Raw genomic sequence first — 19281 nt, 5'->3', positions numbered from 1 at the left:
GAGTCTACACTCTGTACTTGTTGAAGGTCATTTTCATAAGAGGACTGAGAGCACATGTAATGTAATGTATTTTTGTTTTGTTTTTTTTATTTAATGCCATGTCAGCAACCAAGGCTATTTTCATGGCAGGAATCTTTCAACAATAAATATACAATTTAAAAATCCACAAACAAAATAAAACAAATTAAATAAGATTTTTTTGTGTTAATACATGATAAAAATTCTAAAATCTTCTCTGGTTTCACTTTGTTAAAAATGTCCTTTTCATAAAAAAGTCCTTCTGGAATCAGTAAAAGCAGTACAGTCCAGTAAAATATGTTTTACAGTAAGAGGAGTTTTGCAGAACAAACACTGAGTAGGGTTTTCACCTTGGAGCAGAAAACCATGTGTTATTCTCGTTTGCCCAATACGACATCTGGTAAAAACTACTTGATCAAATCGATTCTTAAAATGTCTTAAAATTCTGTGTGAAATTTCAGGTTGGATTTCGTGTAATTTATTGTTTTCTAATGCATCCCATTCCTTTTGCCACTTGTTTAAAATGTAAGCGTTTATAAAAGGTTTCATCTCTGACGGAGGGATTTGCCATTTGTTCACTACTTGCTTCAAAAGCATCTTTAGCAGCTGCATCAGCTCGCTCATTCCCTGAAAGTCCGACATGTCCTGGAACCCAGCAGAAAATGATGTGATAAAACTGATTTTGTAGTTGGTGAACTTTAGTTCAAATATTATCAATCAAAAGATGATCATTCTTTGAAGATTCCATAACTTGGAGGCATGATTTAGAGTCTGTAAAAATGATAGATTTCTTTTGTTGGGCATTTTCTATAAACTCCAATGCTAAAAGTAAAGCGCTGGCTTCAGCTGTAAATATGGAGCATTCTTTAGGCAGACTGATTCCATAATGTTGTTGGACTGAGAGCACAATCTCATTTGAATGTAAAGTGACAGTCAACAAAACAGCACAATTTGGATCAAAGCCTAAAAGGGGCAATTATAAAAGATGATCTGTGTGGTATTTTGAGCTGAAACTTCACACATACCCACTCTAGGCACATCAGAGACTTATTTTACGTCTTATAAAAAGGGCTATAAAAGGTCTGCTTTCAATAACTATTTGGAAAGAACTCTTAACTAGGCCCACAAAAAATCTGCGCACACAGAAATCCACAGATTTTTAGATCATCGAGTTTAGGGTTGGGCGATGACGACCAATTTCAATAGTATCTGGATGCAGCCTTTATGATGCATTACTCAGCGATGCAATGTGAGACACAATGCACTGAAATGGAGCGAGTGACGTCACTGTGATGGCTAGGGTTAGGGGTGGGGTTAGGTGAGCCCATTAAAAAGCATTGGATGCAGCTCAGATTGCACTGCACCAGGTCTGCATCCAGACCCGATGTAGGAGGCGGTGTTTGACAGAGTGTGCACGACATGTCTGAAGAGCGAGGAGGGATCCGGTGGTGAGGGGTGCACGAACTATTTGAGGACCGGGAGAGAGAGGAGCGATTTCCTGGAGATTATCACTCGTTTGCGGGCATCCGGGAGTCGTTTGCAGGCATCCGGGAGTCTCTATGCATTTGCGGGACACTTACGGAACTTCCAGGAGACTATGGATGTCTGAATATCACGTTTAACAACTATGGTGAAACGCAAACCAGCGGTACATCCTTGACATACTGTCCGACATGCACTGCTCTCTGGAGCTCAGACGAGTGCATGACAGTGTGTGTGTGGTCACGTGATGTGCGTTTTCAGCAGACGGAGGGCTGTTCAGAAATGCTAGGTAAAACAAGGTGTGGATCATTTTCGTTCTACGAACACTAAGACGCATTAGTGTAAACAGGCCTGAGTGTGTATTTTTCACGAGTGGGTTTGCGAAAGGGGGCGGGGCGGAGAATCGGCGATGCCGACTCAGCATCATGTTGTCTATTGGCCATCGGCGATAGACGATGGCATTGTCTATCGGCCCAACCCTAATTGAGTCTACGTATTTACTTGTGTAAATTTACATTTATTCAGTTTTTAAATTAATTTCCCTAATATTATTGTGATATAATAATTGTAATATTAACATGTTCATATGATTTATTTACAATACAGTTTGTTAAGTAATAATTTCTGTCTTTTAGTAGATGTATTATATAAGAGACTGGCTTTGTTTCCCAAATAAGTGGATCTAATTGGATTTGCATTGAACACATTAAATAAAAGCTAAGAATGTATTATTTTTTATTTATATATATATCAGGTTTTTAGTTATGATACTTCCAAAATCATTACGCATAAATCCACAAATTGTGTACTAAATTCTCCACAGGAATAGCAAAAAATGTGCACAGATTCTGTCAGGCCCAACTCATGACTAACATTGTGGTAATTTTATAGAGTATGTGTATATTATAAATAATGTTGGGCATTAACGGAATACTAGTAATGGGTTACTGTAACGGCATTGCTTTTGACAGTAGCTAATACTGTAACGCTTTAATATAGTAACTTCGTTATCGTCACAATATGATTCGTTTGTTCGTTACTTAGTAAGTTAATAAATTTGACCACTGTAAAGAAGACACATTGTGTAAGAGAGACCAAATTTTGTATTTCGACTACATTTTGGTTCTTTTCAACTGGTTCAGAAAAAAGCCAGCAGTGTGGTGTGAAAACAACCCAAAGAAGGCAGAAAATGCAACAATGTATCATTTATTGCCCTTGGTCCGGACCAAATGAAGTGAACTAAAGATGTGAAAGCATCCTTAAAGTATAAACAAATGATGAGCACAAATGAATACAAAGATACAAATGAAATAGTGCGTTAGGATTTTCTGGATATTCTGAAGTAAGATAATGTAACCAAACAATGTGATCAAATGTAAAAGAACACTGTATAGTATTTACTGTAATAAAAACACAATTAATATTGTGCTGAAATAAGATCTAAAATAACTTTCAGATAACCCTTGAGAGAGTGTGTGAAGTTTCAGCTGAAAACAGCCACCAAATAATGTTGAAGAATGAAAATTAGGTTGGCTATTTTGTCTCAATGCTGTCACACAACTGTGCTTAAACCCCTTATAAAAGGGATTTTTGCATAACAGCTCCCCTTTAAAGTCACATATTTAATCAATACTTGTGCCAAAATGGTTTAAGTTAGCTTGAAATTTCAGTCACATGCTTTTAAAGATAGATTCATTCTGAACTGCTTCCTGGTTAATTCTAATCACAATTCAACATTGTGTATTTTGTGATGTGAATATTTGCACACTGCTATATCTACAATGCAACATCAACACACGAGTGCTCACCTCTTCTTTAGCACTCTTTCTTTTGGGGGATTTCTGTTTGGATTCTCCACGCAGCTTGGCTCTGGATTTGTCGTTCTCTTTATCTTTGTCCTTCTCTCTTCCTTTCCGCTCTCTCTCTCCTTCAGACTCAGGGGAACCCTGCAGGGTGACGTGTGGTATTCCGTAAATTGCTCATTACCCTATATTAGCCTTGTAAAACTAGAAATATTAAAACTTAATGTGTGCTTAATGAGAGTAAATGAGGAATTGCACCTCATTTCAGGAATAGCCATAGGCTAAATACAACTTTAAGACCTTTTTGAGTTTCTTTCTCAACATGAAGGAAAAAATTTTGGAAAATGCTCCAACTATCAAATTATCCAATAATCAAATCATATGTTGGAGAAAAGGAATTCATTTGTATTACTTTTGTGTTTTTATTTATTAGAAAAATGTTTAGACTAACAGATTAATTAATCTTTTTTATTGTATTACAACACATCTTGACCAGACACACTTCCTCTTTTTACTGTGCTGCATACTTAGAAAAACTGCTGACCAGAGGAAAAAGCAGAGTAAGAATAAATTTTGCGTTTGTTCCAGACTTCTGTCTGGACATGCCACAAGGAGGAGCATGATCTTTGTAGAAGTTGTGAAATATATTGAAGATGCACATAATTGTTCAGTTCTGGTATGCAGAGAAGGGTTGGGGAAAGAGGAAGTATGTCTGGGGGTTACAAGAGCCAAAGGTCTGCAGAATGAATGATAAGTGACGTTACACCAAACTCCACCTGTTAATATCAGTTGTGTATATATGCTGCTGTCAGGAAATGCAAGTTAGTTGCGAACCTCTTGAATTCTTGTATTGCATTGGGGTAACGTAGCCTAGAGCTCTGTCATCTAATTATTAATTTGTATCTAATAAATTACTAATATTTTTGGCATTGAAGAAAACACTCTCCAGACTTTTTCTTATTGAACACGCATGGAATTGACTTGATATTCCAGCACATAGTATTTTTCTTATCTATTATGCAAGTCCTTTTAAGGCAAGTCATTTCACTCAGTGGCCAGCTTTGAAACGCCTATTGGGCAGTATGCTCAGACATTCTGTTTGAATGGGGAACCATTAAATTCTCCAAAATGCTCCCCAAGCTTACAATTAAATATCATATTAGGAATCACCAATAAAATTAAACAACAACCGTCTCTTTAGTTTCATTTCTAAATGTTCGAATCACAAAAAATCTGCAGAAACTCACATCTGGCCCCCCTCGCCCTGAGAATCTTCAGTCTAGCAATCAATGATTGTGAAGAAAGGCCAGCAGAGACTGTACTTCCTTCATCAGCTGAGGAAGTTCAACCTCCCACAGGAGCTGCTCGTACAGTTCTACTCAGTTGTCATCCAATCCATCCTCTGCACTTCATACACCATCTGGTTCGGCTCAGCTGCCAAAGCAGACCTCCTTAGACTACAGCGAATAGTCCGGACTGCTAACCGAATCACTGGCACTACCCTTCCTACACTTCAAGAACTGTACTCTTCCAGAGTGAGTAAAAGAGCTCGCAAAATCACTCGGGACGCCTCGCACCCAGCACACTTCCTGTTCGAACTGTTACCGTCTGGTCGGCACTACAGAGCACAAAAACAGGCAGACACATCGAAAGTTTCTTTCCCCAGGCCATCTACCTCATGAACAGTTAATATTCCCCTACTGTGCAATAAACATGTGCAATGCCTTCTCATACGCACTTGTACAAAGCATCTTATAACAATATACAAAGCAATACTTTTTCATACGCATTTGTACCAAGCGGCAACCTAACACTCTCCCTCGGGAAGACAACACAGAAGTAACTGAAACTGTAATTCATCGAAATTCCGCTAGTCCTGGCTCTATATGAAGCAAATTTCTATTGACCCCACTGTTAGAATGGTCAACTTTACAGCATAAAAAAGGGTGTTTACAGCCTGGTACAAAGAACAATTTTGGTTCATATAGCTATTATTACCCTTCATGACAACTGTGAGGAGGGTGAATTTTTTATAACTCATCCATTTCCTTTATATTAGGTTATATTAAGTCTGTATAATTAAGGGCGTGGCCATTTGAGTGACAGCTAACTTCACCTCAGCTGATTCCGGCTGATGAGTCACTGAACTAGGCTTATGCATCTTATTTTGTGATGTTATATGTGGCATTACAGTCAGTTGCTTTTTGGAATTACTTCTTACAATTATCAGATGATATGGCATGCTGTGTGCACTTAACTATATAAAAAATTAAATGTATTCCTGTGGTTTTCAGCACCATTACTCCAGGTTTACCAGCCTGTGTTAATGCAATTTATGTAGTATCGCATGAAAAACAAGATATAATAAAAAATAAACAACAATACACTCAAGTCAAGATTCTATAGGTAATCTTGACACTAAACTCACGAAACAATACTATCTCAATGTTGTAGGATAAATAAAAAGAGTTTAATATTAGTATATTAGTGTCATTAGGCTAAAATCAGTTGGTAAAACAATTCTTATGGTTTTTATTCAGAAAACTTGATCGTTTTTACAAACATAAACATGAACATAAAACAATTAAGTAAACCTTATCGATTTGTGTTGGGACAACATGATGGAATTGTGTGGAAGCCAGCATTTTTTTACTTAAGAGTAACTGTACTTCCACTGACACTCTAGGAATGTTTCTATAGGTCGGACATTCATATTAAACAAGCTTAATAATGCATCATATCATTTAAATCAGAGACATTTTTATATGATATCGAGACCCCTAAAAATCCCTTAATTTGCAAACTTTTTTTCATTGGTTGGTTGTGTGAATCGGAGATGGAAAGGCATTTGCTGTATAAACTCGGTCAATCCCAATCAGCTGTCTTTATTATGCTAGCCTTGTTTTCTGATGTTACTAGTTTACCAATACTAGTCAGCCACTCTTAACAACTTAAAAACTAGTTTGCATTTGGGATTTTTTTTTTTTTTTTGGTAAAAGATTTGCCTCGCAAGGATGCATCACACAATCCCTCAGAAATCATTCTAATGTCCTGTTTTTTGGCAATATTATTATTGCTACTCAAAAATGTAGAATGATTTTTGTTATTTTTAATGTCGAAAACATTTTCTTTTGACTCATGCATTGTTCACACATATATTAAATTTAAATCTTTTTAGCAACATAATCAGGTTCATAGTCAACCATTTGAAGTAATTGGATGTAAAATGAAAAGCTTAAAAGAAAAAAAAAAAGACAAGGTTGTTTGTACTCACAGACTTATGTCGTCTTTTCTTTCCCTTCTTCTTGTGTTTCTTCGATTTCTTATAACTTCTCTCTGTAAAGATCAATACCCCATGCTGTCAAATGCTCATCATGTCTTGATTATAGATGTCAAGGAGAAATGACACTGACCTGACTCCCCAGAGGACGAGTGCTCAGATGGAGATTTAGATGTTGAACGTTTCTTCTTCTTCGTGTGATACTCATCTTCCTCTGACTCCGAGCCCTTCCGAGACACACACACACACACACACACACACAATAGGTTCAAAGAATGTGTGAGATTAAGTTTGAGTTAAAGTACACTTTACTGCAAATTTCGAATCAGATCATAATACAAATTATAAAGATGCTTTTGTAACCCTGCCGGTCCTACGCCACCCAACCCGCTCCAAGCTGGTATCGAACCGGCGACCTTCCGCATGGGAGTTGGTTGCTCTAACAAGGAAGCTAAAGACCATGGCCTCTAGCATATGTCGCTAGAGCACCTTTACAGGTCAGAAGAGTGAGGTTTACCTACACAGCACTTACTAGCCAGCCTCAGTTCCACTCACCCCCCTAAACCTCACTCCCATCCGGGTACCGGCACTAATGTAACCCCTATGCCACCCGACCCGACCTGCTCCGAGCTGGTATCGAACCGGCGACCTTCCGCATGGGAGGAGGCTAAAGACCATGGCATCTAGCGTCTATCGCTAAAGCAGGGGTTCCCAAACTTTTCAGTTCGCAACCCCCAAAATAACGTTTCGTTTAATTTCTAGAATGTATGTAAGTGGTGTAAATGGGCCAGAAAGTTTAACCTGGTGTTTATAAAATAGATCTGCTGCATCAGACGCTATTGCTGTGTCTTTAATATAATGTAATTACCCCAGGGGTTGCAATCCAATAAAACTAGTAACTAAAGTATAAGCTACTATAGTAACTATGCAGTATATAGTAACTATAAACATTTTTTTTTTCTCTTTGGTAGGTTATGGATAAAATATGGTAATTCTTAGGGTTTAATAAAAATAAGTAGATTTTTGGAAAACACCAGGTGACCCCTCGGGGGGTCCCGACCCCCACTTTGAGAACCACTGTGCCACAGCACCTTTAGAGGTCAGAGGAGTGAGGTTTACCTGCACAGCAATTACTATCTGGCCTCCGTTACACTTTGATGAAATTCTACTATTAGAACTGAACAAGTTTATCCGTTTCATAATTAAAGAGGCTGAAAAAAATCCTAATACACTTTCCGGTGTTAACCATGGTTATAGGTGTTTTATCATTATCAAAACTATTCCCTGTTCCCCAGAGGTGCATTTATTGCATCAAATGCATTCCAGTAAATGAGAATGTGAGTTGAAATGAGATGGCTCGAGTGCTCACTGATCGAGATCGGGAACGTTTCCTGTGGTGTTTCTTGGATTTCTTGGAGTGTTTTTTCGTCTTGGAATGATGATGCTGACACTCGTGCTGAAGACAGAGAGAGAGACCACTATGTTATTAAAATTAGTCAACACAGTTTAAAATGAATAGCTTCGTCTTCTTTTCTAAACATCTTTTACCTCCATTAATAAACATGTGAATCTCACAAAATAAACCACACATGACAAATCTGACATTCAAGGTAACATCCACACAGCTGGATTCCTAAGAGCTAATGACCACACAGTCCTGAAACAATCATATCACATGCATGACCCTGGAAAACAAACCCAGTCATAAGTGTCAAATTTGAAAATCTGAAAGATAGATGAATGAGTGAGAGAATGAGTGTAATAAAATAAAAGCTTTCCATTGATGTATGACTTGCCAAGATAGGATAGTATATGGCTTTATATTTACAACTATATGAAAATCTAGAATGTGATGGTTTAAAACAAATTAAAAACCCTCTAAATACTAAAAGAATTGCCGTTAAAGTGGTCTAAAACTGATCACAAAACTCATTTTTAATATGTTAGCAAAAGGAAATTTACTAAATAAAACCATGGAGCACTATCTTTATTAATAGTATGAGTTTTGCCACAAGAAAAAAATAATAATTTGACCCATCCCAAGTATTTTAAACATATAACATTCATACCTCTAGAACATGCATGAAGTCTTTGAATATTCTCTTCCTCTCGGACTCCAGCGTGATGTCTTCAAAAGCAGGCTCTTTTAGGAAGCGCTCTCGTACCTGACCCAGCATAATACACACACATCATTAGCAGAGCAATACTAATAGGCCAAAGGATCAAGTTGAGCTCATAACCAGGGGTGCACATCACTTTGTTTGGTCCAGTTATCAAAGTACCAGGAGATGTTGCTTAGGGTGTCACTACTAAACTGAAAAGGATGGGTGATATTTTATTTTTCTGCAATAAATACTGCGATATAAATAGCTTCACAAGAGCTTTATTGGACAGTTTTCTGAGATGTCTAACAATATTTAGGAACAGAAATTAAATAATCACAATGCAAACTTTGCTTTGTCTCGTTTCTAATCCAAATATTAAAAAAAATTAGAGCAGTAAAAATATTGAATCGAATATCTACCAATGAAGCAAGTAAAATATATTTGTTTTTCGCTTTGAAATGTAGATATTTGGACAAGAAACAAGACTTTTTTTTTTTTTTTGCAGAAATAGTATAAGTTGCTTGTAAATACAGTAATTAAATACAATTCTGTAGCTCCTGGTATTATAATTCAAACTCAACATTGCATATCTTGCAATGTTACTAATGCAGATGTGCACATAGATATATCAATGCTGAAGCGATTTATTGTGCAGCCCTAGTGAAAAGGGTGACAGAGTGCATAGGGCACTGGCAATTTAGAGTCCCTGTGGTGGGCAGTGTGGAAGGCGAGACGATCCATACATGATAAACAGCAGCTCACATCCGTCATTTGGTGTGATAGGAACACATATCATGATACACATGTTGTTGCAAGCGCAGCAACTCCATCCATGCCCACAGAGACCAACTTTATTTTACATTCTTCTTCCAAATAAGAGTCTACATACAGTGCTATGAGCTGCGCAATTTGAATCGCAGCAAAATTAAATAAGTATGCACCAAAATTAAAATTGAGCCAAAAATAAAAATTCCTGATGCACTCGAAAAAGAAAATGCTGTTATAATTAATTATTACTTTTTTTTTTACAATTTTCTTGGCCGATTTCAATTTCTTGTATTAAGTTAAGTGTGTCTTGTCAAGACCAATTACTGTTTTTTTTTTTTTTTTTGTACAGATTTAAAAAATAAACTCAAATAAAAGTTTTCAACATTTTAAATTGTAAAAAAAAAAAAATACATTATTAAATTAATAGTATTCCCCAAACTGCAACATCACCAGGAAAAGGTTTAATTTTCCACGGACTTCAACTTTTTTTGGTTATAATTTTACTGCTTTAAGATTTGTATTGTTATTTAGAGATACTGTTATTTAGATATTTATTGATATATCTAAACAAAAAACATTTGCTGACAATTTAATCATGACTATTTAGTAGAATTCTTTACTCACGCATATTTTTAATACAATCAATAATGATCTCAATTACATTCTAACCATGATGTCTGTCACCATTCTTGCTGTCGGTTAACTATGCTAGTGGTCGTTTCAAGCTAAGGGAAAACAATCCCTGTTGATATGTTTTTGCACTTCTGCTGCTGAACAGTGAAAGACAAGAGAGGCAGCTCTTCTTTGTAAGTTACTTTACCTGACATGGAGCGGTTCAGTTTGAATGGCAGGGTGTGTAATATGACGCAATAGTAAACAACTAAGGCAATCATGATACCAAATGACAAACATAGTGCTGCTGTTACACACTGAAGAACAATTACAGTGATGACATGTTATCATGCGGCTGTGAGATCTACAGAGCCAAATACTAAGCTACTTTGCTTTCTACATCTAGTATTTTTCTCTGAAAATGGTCACTGAATTTTACTCATATTTTTATTTTTCAACAGGAACCCATAAATGCCCTTATTAGATGATAATTCTCAGCAGCCGAAAATTTGGAAAAATCTGTGAAATTTATGAAATCGGGTACAGAAAAGTACTTCTCTAGCTGCGCATCTTATCTTATGTGCACCCCTGTATGAAACTGTTGTATAGTAATGTAAAGTGTGACATACTCCCTCCCACGTGGCCTCGGGCTCTAGAGGGGGTGTGGCCTGTTTTAACATGCTCTTAAACGCCGCTTCCTTCCTCTTCATCTTTCTGGCCTCCTCTTTTTCTCTCTCCCGCTCTCGTGCTTCAGCCTTCTCGAGCAACTGAAAACACAAACACATCAAAAGTTATACGTTATACGTATACATTAAACGTGGCTGATGTCATGGGCTAAGTAAAATAAGCTTACTCCTAAGAGAAGACAAGTTTATTTCGCTTACCCCAGAGGAAGATTATTTTACTTGTTTTAAAAGAAAAACTCACTTTATTTTGACTTACTATTTCTGTAAACAAGACAATTTTTTTGCAAGGAAACTGGGATTAACAATTAGTTTTTTAAGTTTAAAAGATTTGTAAAACTACATGTTTGTAATAAAGTAAAATTGAGTAAAATAAAGTAAAAATAGAGTAAAATCGCCATGTAACCACTTCGCTGCTATACACCACTGCTATAATCACCACGGCCACACGGCGCATGTGTTTGTGTGTGTAATGAAAACAGCATTTGTGTGTGACTCATCATTTCAGAAAGGCTTGAATAAGCTCCACCACAAATACATCAAATAAACTTATTTGGTATTTTTGACTAGTAACCTCATTTCAGCTTCATCAGTGTCTGTCTCTGTCACTGACTGCCGTTTATCTGACGTAACGCATGAAAAGCAGACATGCACATCGGAGCGGTGGGCGGGGAGAAGCAGCTCATTTGCAGTTAAAGGCTACAAAAAAACTGCTCTATTGTCCTCAGACACTAAAATGGGCAGATGCTACAGTACATGATAAATAATCTGATGGGTATTTTGAGCTGAAACTTTACAGACACATTCTGGAGGCACAACGTCTTATCTTACATCTTGTAAAAGGGGCAAAATATGTGCTTTTCAAATGCCGTCAAGTAGTTAAGAAGCCACAATTTGATACAAATTACAAAGAACCTACCAATTGGATTTTTGGCTGTTTTAGGAAAAAGGACATTAAATGGAGAGACAGAAATCACTCAGGTATCATAAAAAATATTTATATATTTGGGTTTGGAAAAAAGAAAATCTTAGGTTTGAAACAACATGAGGACATTAAGAAAATATTTACATTTCTGAATTACAAATGATACATCATATTAAAGCTTTGCTATTGTCAGATAACATTGACAGTATGTTTTGTACAGGTGTACAGAAACTCAAATCTGAAATCATCAGTGGAATGTTACACCACTAGTGTTACATCAGAGAATGTTTAACATTTAACTCAATTGTAAATTCAATTAACTCAAACATTAGTTATTTATCGTATAAATCTTTGAATGCTTGTATATTTGAGTCTTGAATATAAATTGAATTACTATTTTTGTTGGTTTTTAGGCTTATAGCATTGACAAACGGATCACCAATGAAAACTAGACTTTAGGCTATATTATATATATTTCATGCTCAAATAATCTTGATCAATGTATACTGTCCCTTCACTGTGAAATAAAAATCTATACATATGTAATCTTTTTCCAAAGCGTTATCTTTAAATGAAAAAAGAAATTTTATATTGCAGCTGTACAACTCACTGGCCACTTTAATAGGTACACCTGTTCAACTGCAAGTTAACACAAGTTTCTAATCAGCCAAATCACATGGCAGCAACTTAATCATTTAGGGAAATAGACATGGTCAAGGTGATCTGCTGTAGTTTAAACTGAGCATCACTTTGAACGTGGAATGGTTGTTGGTGCCAGACAGGCTGGTCTGAGTGTTTCAGAAACTGCTGGTCTACTGGAATTTTCACGCACAACCCTCTCTAGGGTTTAGAGAATGGTAAAAAAAAAAAAAGAAAAAACATTGAGTGACAGTTCTGTGGGCGCAAAAGCCTTGTTGACGCCAGAGGTCAGAGGAGAATGGTCAGACTGATTTCAGCTAGTTCAACCTTAAGGCAGATGAGGCAGATGGGCTACAGCAGCAGAAGAACACACCGGGTGCTGCTCCTGTCAGCTAAGAACAGCAAACTGAGGCTACAATTCACACAGGCTCACCAAAATTGGACAATAGAAGACTGGAAAAACGTTGCCTGGTCAATTTCTGCTGCAACATTTAGGTGGTAGGGTCAGAATTTGGCATCAACAACATGAAAGCATGGATCCATCCTGCCTTGTATCAACGGTTCAGGCTGGTGGTGTTTTCAGATTTAACGGTTAAATAAATCATCTCAGATAATTATAAATAGCTAACCTTTAATACGTATCCCCACTAAAATAGGAAGATTTTATATTTAGGGGAATTTATAAACAATGAACTTTAATTTGTTTGAAGAAAAACTGGGAGAAGTCTCTCTATTGCATCAGAATTGTCACTTTGCTTGTAGTAAATTGGTGGAATCTCTAATCCTGAACATAACCTGGTCCAGAGCAGGTTAGCTGTGCATCCTCATATACCATCCAACAAAGAGTGATTAAAGCTAACAAGCGACCTTTATAGTACTGAAAAACCAAGATTGGTGCAAACTAAACTGAAATTAACTGGCTAACCAGCTCATTTGTCTTCATGGCACTGGCCCCTGATCAAATGTTTTGTGTGTAACGATTTTGTGCCAAGCAGCTATGTAGTGAGTGGAACATTGTACATCTAGGCTGTTGTTTTTAAAGCAATTATTCTGTGAGAACAACCATACAAATAAAATTAATACCTTTCTTATTGAAGCTCGGTTATAATAATTACATTATCAATGATGATTTCTTTAACACGGGAATCTTTTACACCGCTTCAAACTGTAGTTATAAAGTACATATTTCAAGTTTTTTGTATTTAAATGAGTGTGAAGTATAAAACAGTGTGGCAGTTTAAAAGGTCTTACACTGTTGAAGGCCAGTTTGATGTTTCCCGCATCAAGCGTGGTGGCGCGTTTATCAGAGCTGATCACTGAGCCAAAGTCCTCAAAGCCTGTGTTGATCTCCACCAGGAAACCTTTATCCTGGAACAAAACACACAAGCACACATTTCACCAATGATTCAGCGCAAAAATTGATAAACACTGATCACCGCAGTCTCACACTCACCTTCAGGATGTCTTTAATGATTCTCTTCTCATCATGGTAACGAGCTTTCAGATCCTCCACATAAAACTTAAATAAGTCCAGAGGCGTGGAGCCTAAAACATGCACAACATAAAAACACCATCATTTTAAAGGAACCCTCCATTTTTAGGAGGAAAAAATAGGCTCCTTTTAGAAGCCGATCTACCAAGAGCACTTTTAGCTTAGCTTAAATCATTAAATTAGGTGGATTTATATTTATATTGCATAAGCTAAGCTAAAAGTACTTCTGCTAGACACAGAGATCGGCTAAATGGATTCAAATATTGTAAAAATCAACCGTTTACCTCTACAGAATGTGTAAAATGAGCCTTGTTCCATGTCAACATCCAATAATTATTCAATGAAATTTATTATTAAATAAATGACAATTATCATGTACAAAATGCAAACATTCTGCCAAGTAATGGAGAGGTCATAGAATTTTGTGGTCTTTTAAAATGGTGGAGTCATGTGGAGTTCACAGACTGAACTGATGAAATAGAGACACCATCAGAAATGAGGACAGGACCCTTTTATATGTATTATTCATCAGCATCAAAGACTGCCAAGCTCTGAGTGTTTGTGCACAAACAAGAGAGAGAGAGAGAGAGAGAGAGAAAGAGGTAGAGACCTGGCTGGCCCAGCATGTTGCTGAAGCGAATATCGGCACTGATGGTTGGGTACATCTCCATCCAGGCAGACATGGAGTGCAGCTGCCCATGATCATGAAGCTCATCCAGGAATTTCTGAAACACAAATAACATTCACAACCATGAACTCTTTTTCCTAATCAGTGACTCATCAGAGGTTAAACAGTTCTCATGTTGACCAATGTCAATACTGATTAAGACGTTTCCACTTTTATGACGAATTGATTTTGTAATTAAAACAGTAATAACTACCAATCATAACAAAACAGAATAAACAACTATAGGTGCAAAATTAGTTACATTTGATTAAAAAAAGTCAATACTACTGTCAGTAAAGTGGCATTGTCAGATGCAGATTTTGTAGTACAAGTTTAAAGAGCAGCATTTTATTCAAACCACACTGATAAAGTCAAATATTAGGTTCAATAAAATAATGGCAATATTTCCCATCTAGTATAATGTTTATGGATCAGATATCAGATATAGAGCTGAATGATGATTTTTGGCCGGATCAAGTATCAAGCAGATGAGGCCGATCCAAAACATACTATCAAACATCTGTTGTGACTATGGTGAAGTCCGTCTCTTATGTCTCCATGGTAGCAAGGCATTCTCTCGGTACAAGTAGCTGGCCACATTGTTTATACCAGGGATTCCCAAACTTTTTTATTCAGGGACCCACCTAGCCAAGTAATTCAATCTCAAGACCCACCATAATATTTTAATATGGAAAAATGGGTAAAAAAATTTATCCATTCAAAGCAGTCAACAATATATGGTGTGTGGCTTTTCGGATTTTGCGATTTGATATGCACAAAATGAGGCTCGAAGTGCTTTTTGTGGGATGCTGGCTGTAACTGTGATCAATTTTTCTGTTGAAGAAGATACTCTTCTTTTTTTTGGAAGAGACTATGATCAACCTTTGAACAAGCCCCTTGATTATGATCAAGCCCCGTCATATCGCAGTAAATTCCACTGCTAGTGTATAGTCATAAGAAACTAAAAAGCTTTTTGATCGACTACTACAAGCTGGGAAAACGTCAGCTAAATATGCCAATGCAATTAACATTATTGCTGAATAGATCTAATATTTACAAATTTGCTTGAGGAAGGAATGATGAATATTTGGGGTTAATGAAGTTCAGAGTCTCAATAAAGCCAAGAGTTGCTTCAGCATTCTCTTTGTTAGCATCACAGCGTGATGATTTTCCATACTAGGTCAAACAGGCGATCTGTCAACACTGGCATTTGCTGATATTCCAGCATCAAGTTCCAATTAATTAAGTTGAAAGGTTTTGATTTCAATAGGCCTGGACGCGGGAAGCAAATTACGAATGAGACGGAGTCACGTGTGTGTGTGTGTGTGTGTGTGGAGGTGAGTCACCTGAAAAGACTCTCTGTTCTTGCGCTGTCGACGTCTCTCGCGCAGCAGAGTTTTCTGCTTCTCATCTTCTTCCTCTTTCTCAAGAGCACGGATGTGTTCCTCAAAACAGATCAGCGCATCTTCCTTGTCCATGTCTAATGCACACGCACACGCACGCACACACACACACACACACACACACACACACACACACACACACACACACACACACACACACACACACACACACACACACACACACACACACACACACACACACACACACACAGGAAGATAAAAGCTTTCGATATCAAACATGGTGTCTCTCATTATGAGGGTTAAAAGCATCAGGTAGGGGCTGCGGTAAAGTGTGTTGTGTGTGTGTGTGTGTGTGTGTGTACAGGTTTATGTGGTTTGCAGGGACACAAAGTCGTATGATGACATGGTATGACTTAGTCCAGGGGTGTCCAAGCTTGGTCCTGGAGGGCCCAACACACCTGCAAGGATGTTTCTAGAAAGCCTAGTAAGAGCTTGATTAGCTACCCCAGGTGTGTCTGATTGGGGTTGGAACTAAACTTTGCAGGACACCGGCCCTCCAGGACCGAGTTTGGACATGTCTGACTTCGTTGTATCCTATTAAAGAAATAGTTCACCCCAAATTTAACATTTACTCCTTATTTATTTGTCATCTTGTGGTTCCAAACCTTTAAGTTTCTTTCTTCAGTTGAACACAAAAGAGAATATTTTAAAGAAAACTGAAAATCTGTAACCACTGACTTTCATAGGGAGAAACACAAATACTATGGAAGTCAATGGTTACGGGTTTCCAACATTGTTCAAAATATCTTCTTTTGTGCTCAACAGAAGTCAGTCAGGTTTGGAAAATGCAGAGGTTTGTTTTTAAAAACATTAGAGCTAATTTCAAAATGTTTTGTGCCATTTTGTTTTTAACATGAACAATCTGGTTTAGATTTAACGGAGGAAGTGGACAAATAATTGAGCTTTATACAAGCATGTGTGTTGTGCGTTCATACTCTGTAGCTCCTCGTCTTCAGCAAATGTTGGATTGTCCAGCAGGTACTGTTGCGCCTCAGACCACGTTGTTCTGTACGTCACATTGGCCATATTGTCCAGAATGTTCTTCAGTGCTTCCCAGTTCCTCTTCCTCAGCTGTTTAGCTTGTTCCTGAAACAAAGCATCGAGCACAATTGTGAGCTTTTCTCTGGAATATTCATGATACAAAATAGTTCTTGAAATCCTCACTGAATTGACACCATATATCAGGTTAAAATTAAAATCATATTCAAATGTATTAGTGAATGGCAACTTTGAACAGACAACTAGTCTGTAGACTTTATTTTGCTATTTCTATGCAGACTTTTGTAAAATGTTTAATGTGGAATGATTTTAGGAGTATAGTAACTAAAAACTTAACACATAAAAATAATAACTTTTTAACTTAAGGTTTAGAATTCAAATCCAATATTAAAACCCATATATTTGGTAAACAAAGTAGGTTTCTCATATAACACGTCTACTAAAAAACAGAAAATATTACATTACACAATAGTATACCTCTCATAGATCTCTCTATTAAATTAATATTTTCATGGGATGCTTTATATTAATACACTTGTAAATATACATTAGACAAAACTTGTACTTAAGCCAAAACTGAAACTAATAATTTTGTTTAAAAAACAATAATAATAATAAAAAAAGTATGATCACACTCCAAAAATTAGTAAACCAAAATAATAATGTTGGAAAAAATTATTAAATACAAGTGTAATGAACAAGAAATGTTTAAAACCCTGATTAATATGATGGGGAAAATATGAAATACAATTTTTACAAACAGGAAAAATCAAGAGAGACATAATAAAACAGCAATATAAAACTAATGAAAATTCATTTCAACAACTCATTCGAATTTAAATGTAATATCCTTATGTTAAAGATATCATCTAAATATTTGCAGTTTATTTAATATTATTACTGAAATTAATATAAAAATGAAATAAATGTTTATTTACACACATTTAAATAAAAATTAATAAATCACTCAATGATGCCCTAAAAACAAGTTACAACTTGGAGGAATGATCACTTTTCATATTTGTTTAATATTAAAAAAAACTTGAGAATTTTAAAAACAAACAGGCATTACATCATATTGCTGTAGCTAAGGTGTAGTAAATATGATAATATGCCATGTAATGGTGATTTTATGACCCATTAAATCTAACTACACCACTCAGTAATTGCCTCCCACACTCATATTCAGTTTATTGATTTATAATTGAAATTTAAAAACTGAAACGCATCCAATAGAAACAGATTTAAATGTTTAAATTGTAAAATGCAAAAACGAATTAGCAGGTTATTAGTGTGTGTGTATATGTAAATGAGAGTGCAGAGATGAACAGAATTAGTCTTGACAAACCTTCTCTTTCTTTGCCAAATAAAAGAGCACATCTTCATAGATCTCCAGCCGGTCTCTCTCTGGAACACACGACCAAACCTCTTGATCTCCAAACATCTGCTCTGCTTTCCTGTGGAGTAATGTATCACAACGTTTCATAAAAAAAAAAAAAGATCAATTCCAGAATGAACAATTCCGGATCTGTTTATTTAACCACAACGTTACTATCTTCACTTGAAACTAAAATTAAGATTTTCTAAGGAGAAATGTGCAAAATAGTTCTACATACAAGTGACTTCTACAGGGCTGAGTAAAGCTGTGAAATAGAACTGCACAATATACTGTTTGAGCATTGATATTGCAATGTGTGCGTTCACGATTGTCACATCGCAAGATATACAATGTTAAGTTGGGATTAGGGTTAGGGTTATGTATATCTAATATATCTAATTGTGATTTTTTTTGACAGATATTGTGATTTCGATTTGATTAGCGATTTCATTTTGTTGTCAAGCTTCAGCTCAATAACCTGTATCATAGCTTCTTACTGCTAAACTGCAGTGGATGTTGGTTAAAATGAAACTAAAAATATTTTAACTTACTTTAAAAAAAATTCAAATTTGTTTTTAAATATTTAAAAATGAAACATTTATTTTTCTCTAGAGCCACAAATAAAATGACCTTACCTTACTGTAAAACAAGCCGAACTCAAATTAGGGAGATAAACCTTCTTTTCGCTGCACACGACAAACAAAAAGCGACAGACCAGAAGTCATTCATTTCCAATGGGGAGTAGTCCGGGAGCTGCGTGGAGTTTTGATCATCTCCGTATGTGGAAAATTCAGATCCGAATTGAGTTGCGGATTTGTTAAAACATTTGAACTCCTGCGACTAGATCATATGTGACCGGCCGACCAGATGTGATGTATTCCAGTGTTGTACAAGCAGGTCCGTGCGTGCGAGATGAGAAATACTAGTTTTTTGGTTATTTTTGGAATCAGAAAAAAGTCTATACTAAAAAAAATTCTGTTCATAAATGTGAGTAATAAAAATATAAT

General features: G+C 36.3%; 1 protein-coding gene across 2 annotated transcripts in view; it reads right to left on the bottom strand.

Annotated features, from left to right (window-relative positions):
* The window catches only part of prpf40a (PRP40 pre-mRNA processing factor 40 homolog A), a 47542-nt gene that overhangs the window by 941 nt on the left and 27320 nt on the right, over positions 1-19281 (bottom strand). Inside the window, 12 exon segments of one of the 2 annotated variants that reach the window (NM_198356.1) lie at positions 3309-3446; positions 6577-6638; positions 6716-6809; positions 7952-8038; positions 8652-8747; positions 10697-10834; positions 13566-13682; positions 13768-13859; positions 14417-14531; positions 15820-15953; positions 16833-16983; positions 18245-18353. In NM_198356.1, coding sequence (NP_938170.1) covers positions 3309-3446; positions 6577-6638; positions 6716-6809; positions 7952-8038; positions 8652-8747; positions 10697-10834; positions 13566-13682; positions 13768-13859; positions 14417-14531; positions 15820-15953; positions 16833-16983; positions 18245-18353 — 1333 coding nt within the window. 2 annotated transcript variants of the gene reach the window in all.

This window comes from Danio rerio, chromosome 9 (genome assembly GCF_052040795.2).
Source record: "Danio rerio strain M-AB ecotype USA chromosome 9, GRCz13ab, whole genome shotgun sequence".
In the NCBI taxonomy this organism is placed as follows: domain Eukaryota; kingdom Metazoa; phylum Chordata; class Actinopteri; order Cypriniformes; family Danionidae; genus Danio; species Danio rerio.
Note: the sequence above shows the minus strand (reverse complement) of the source record. Positions and strands in the feature narration are given on the sequence as shown.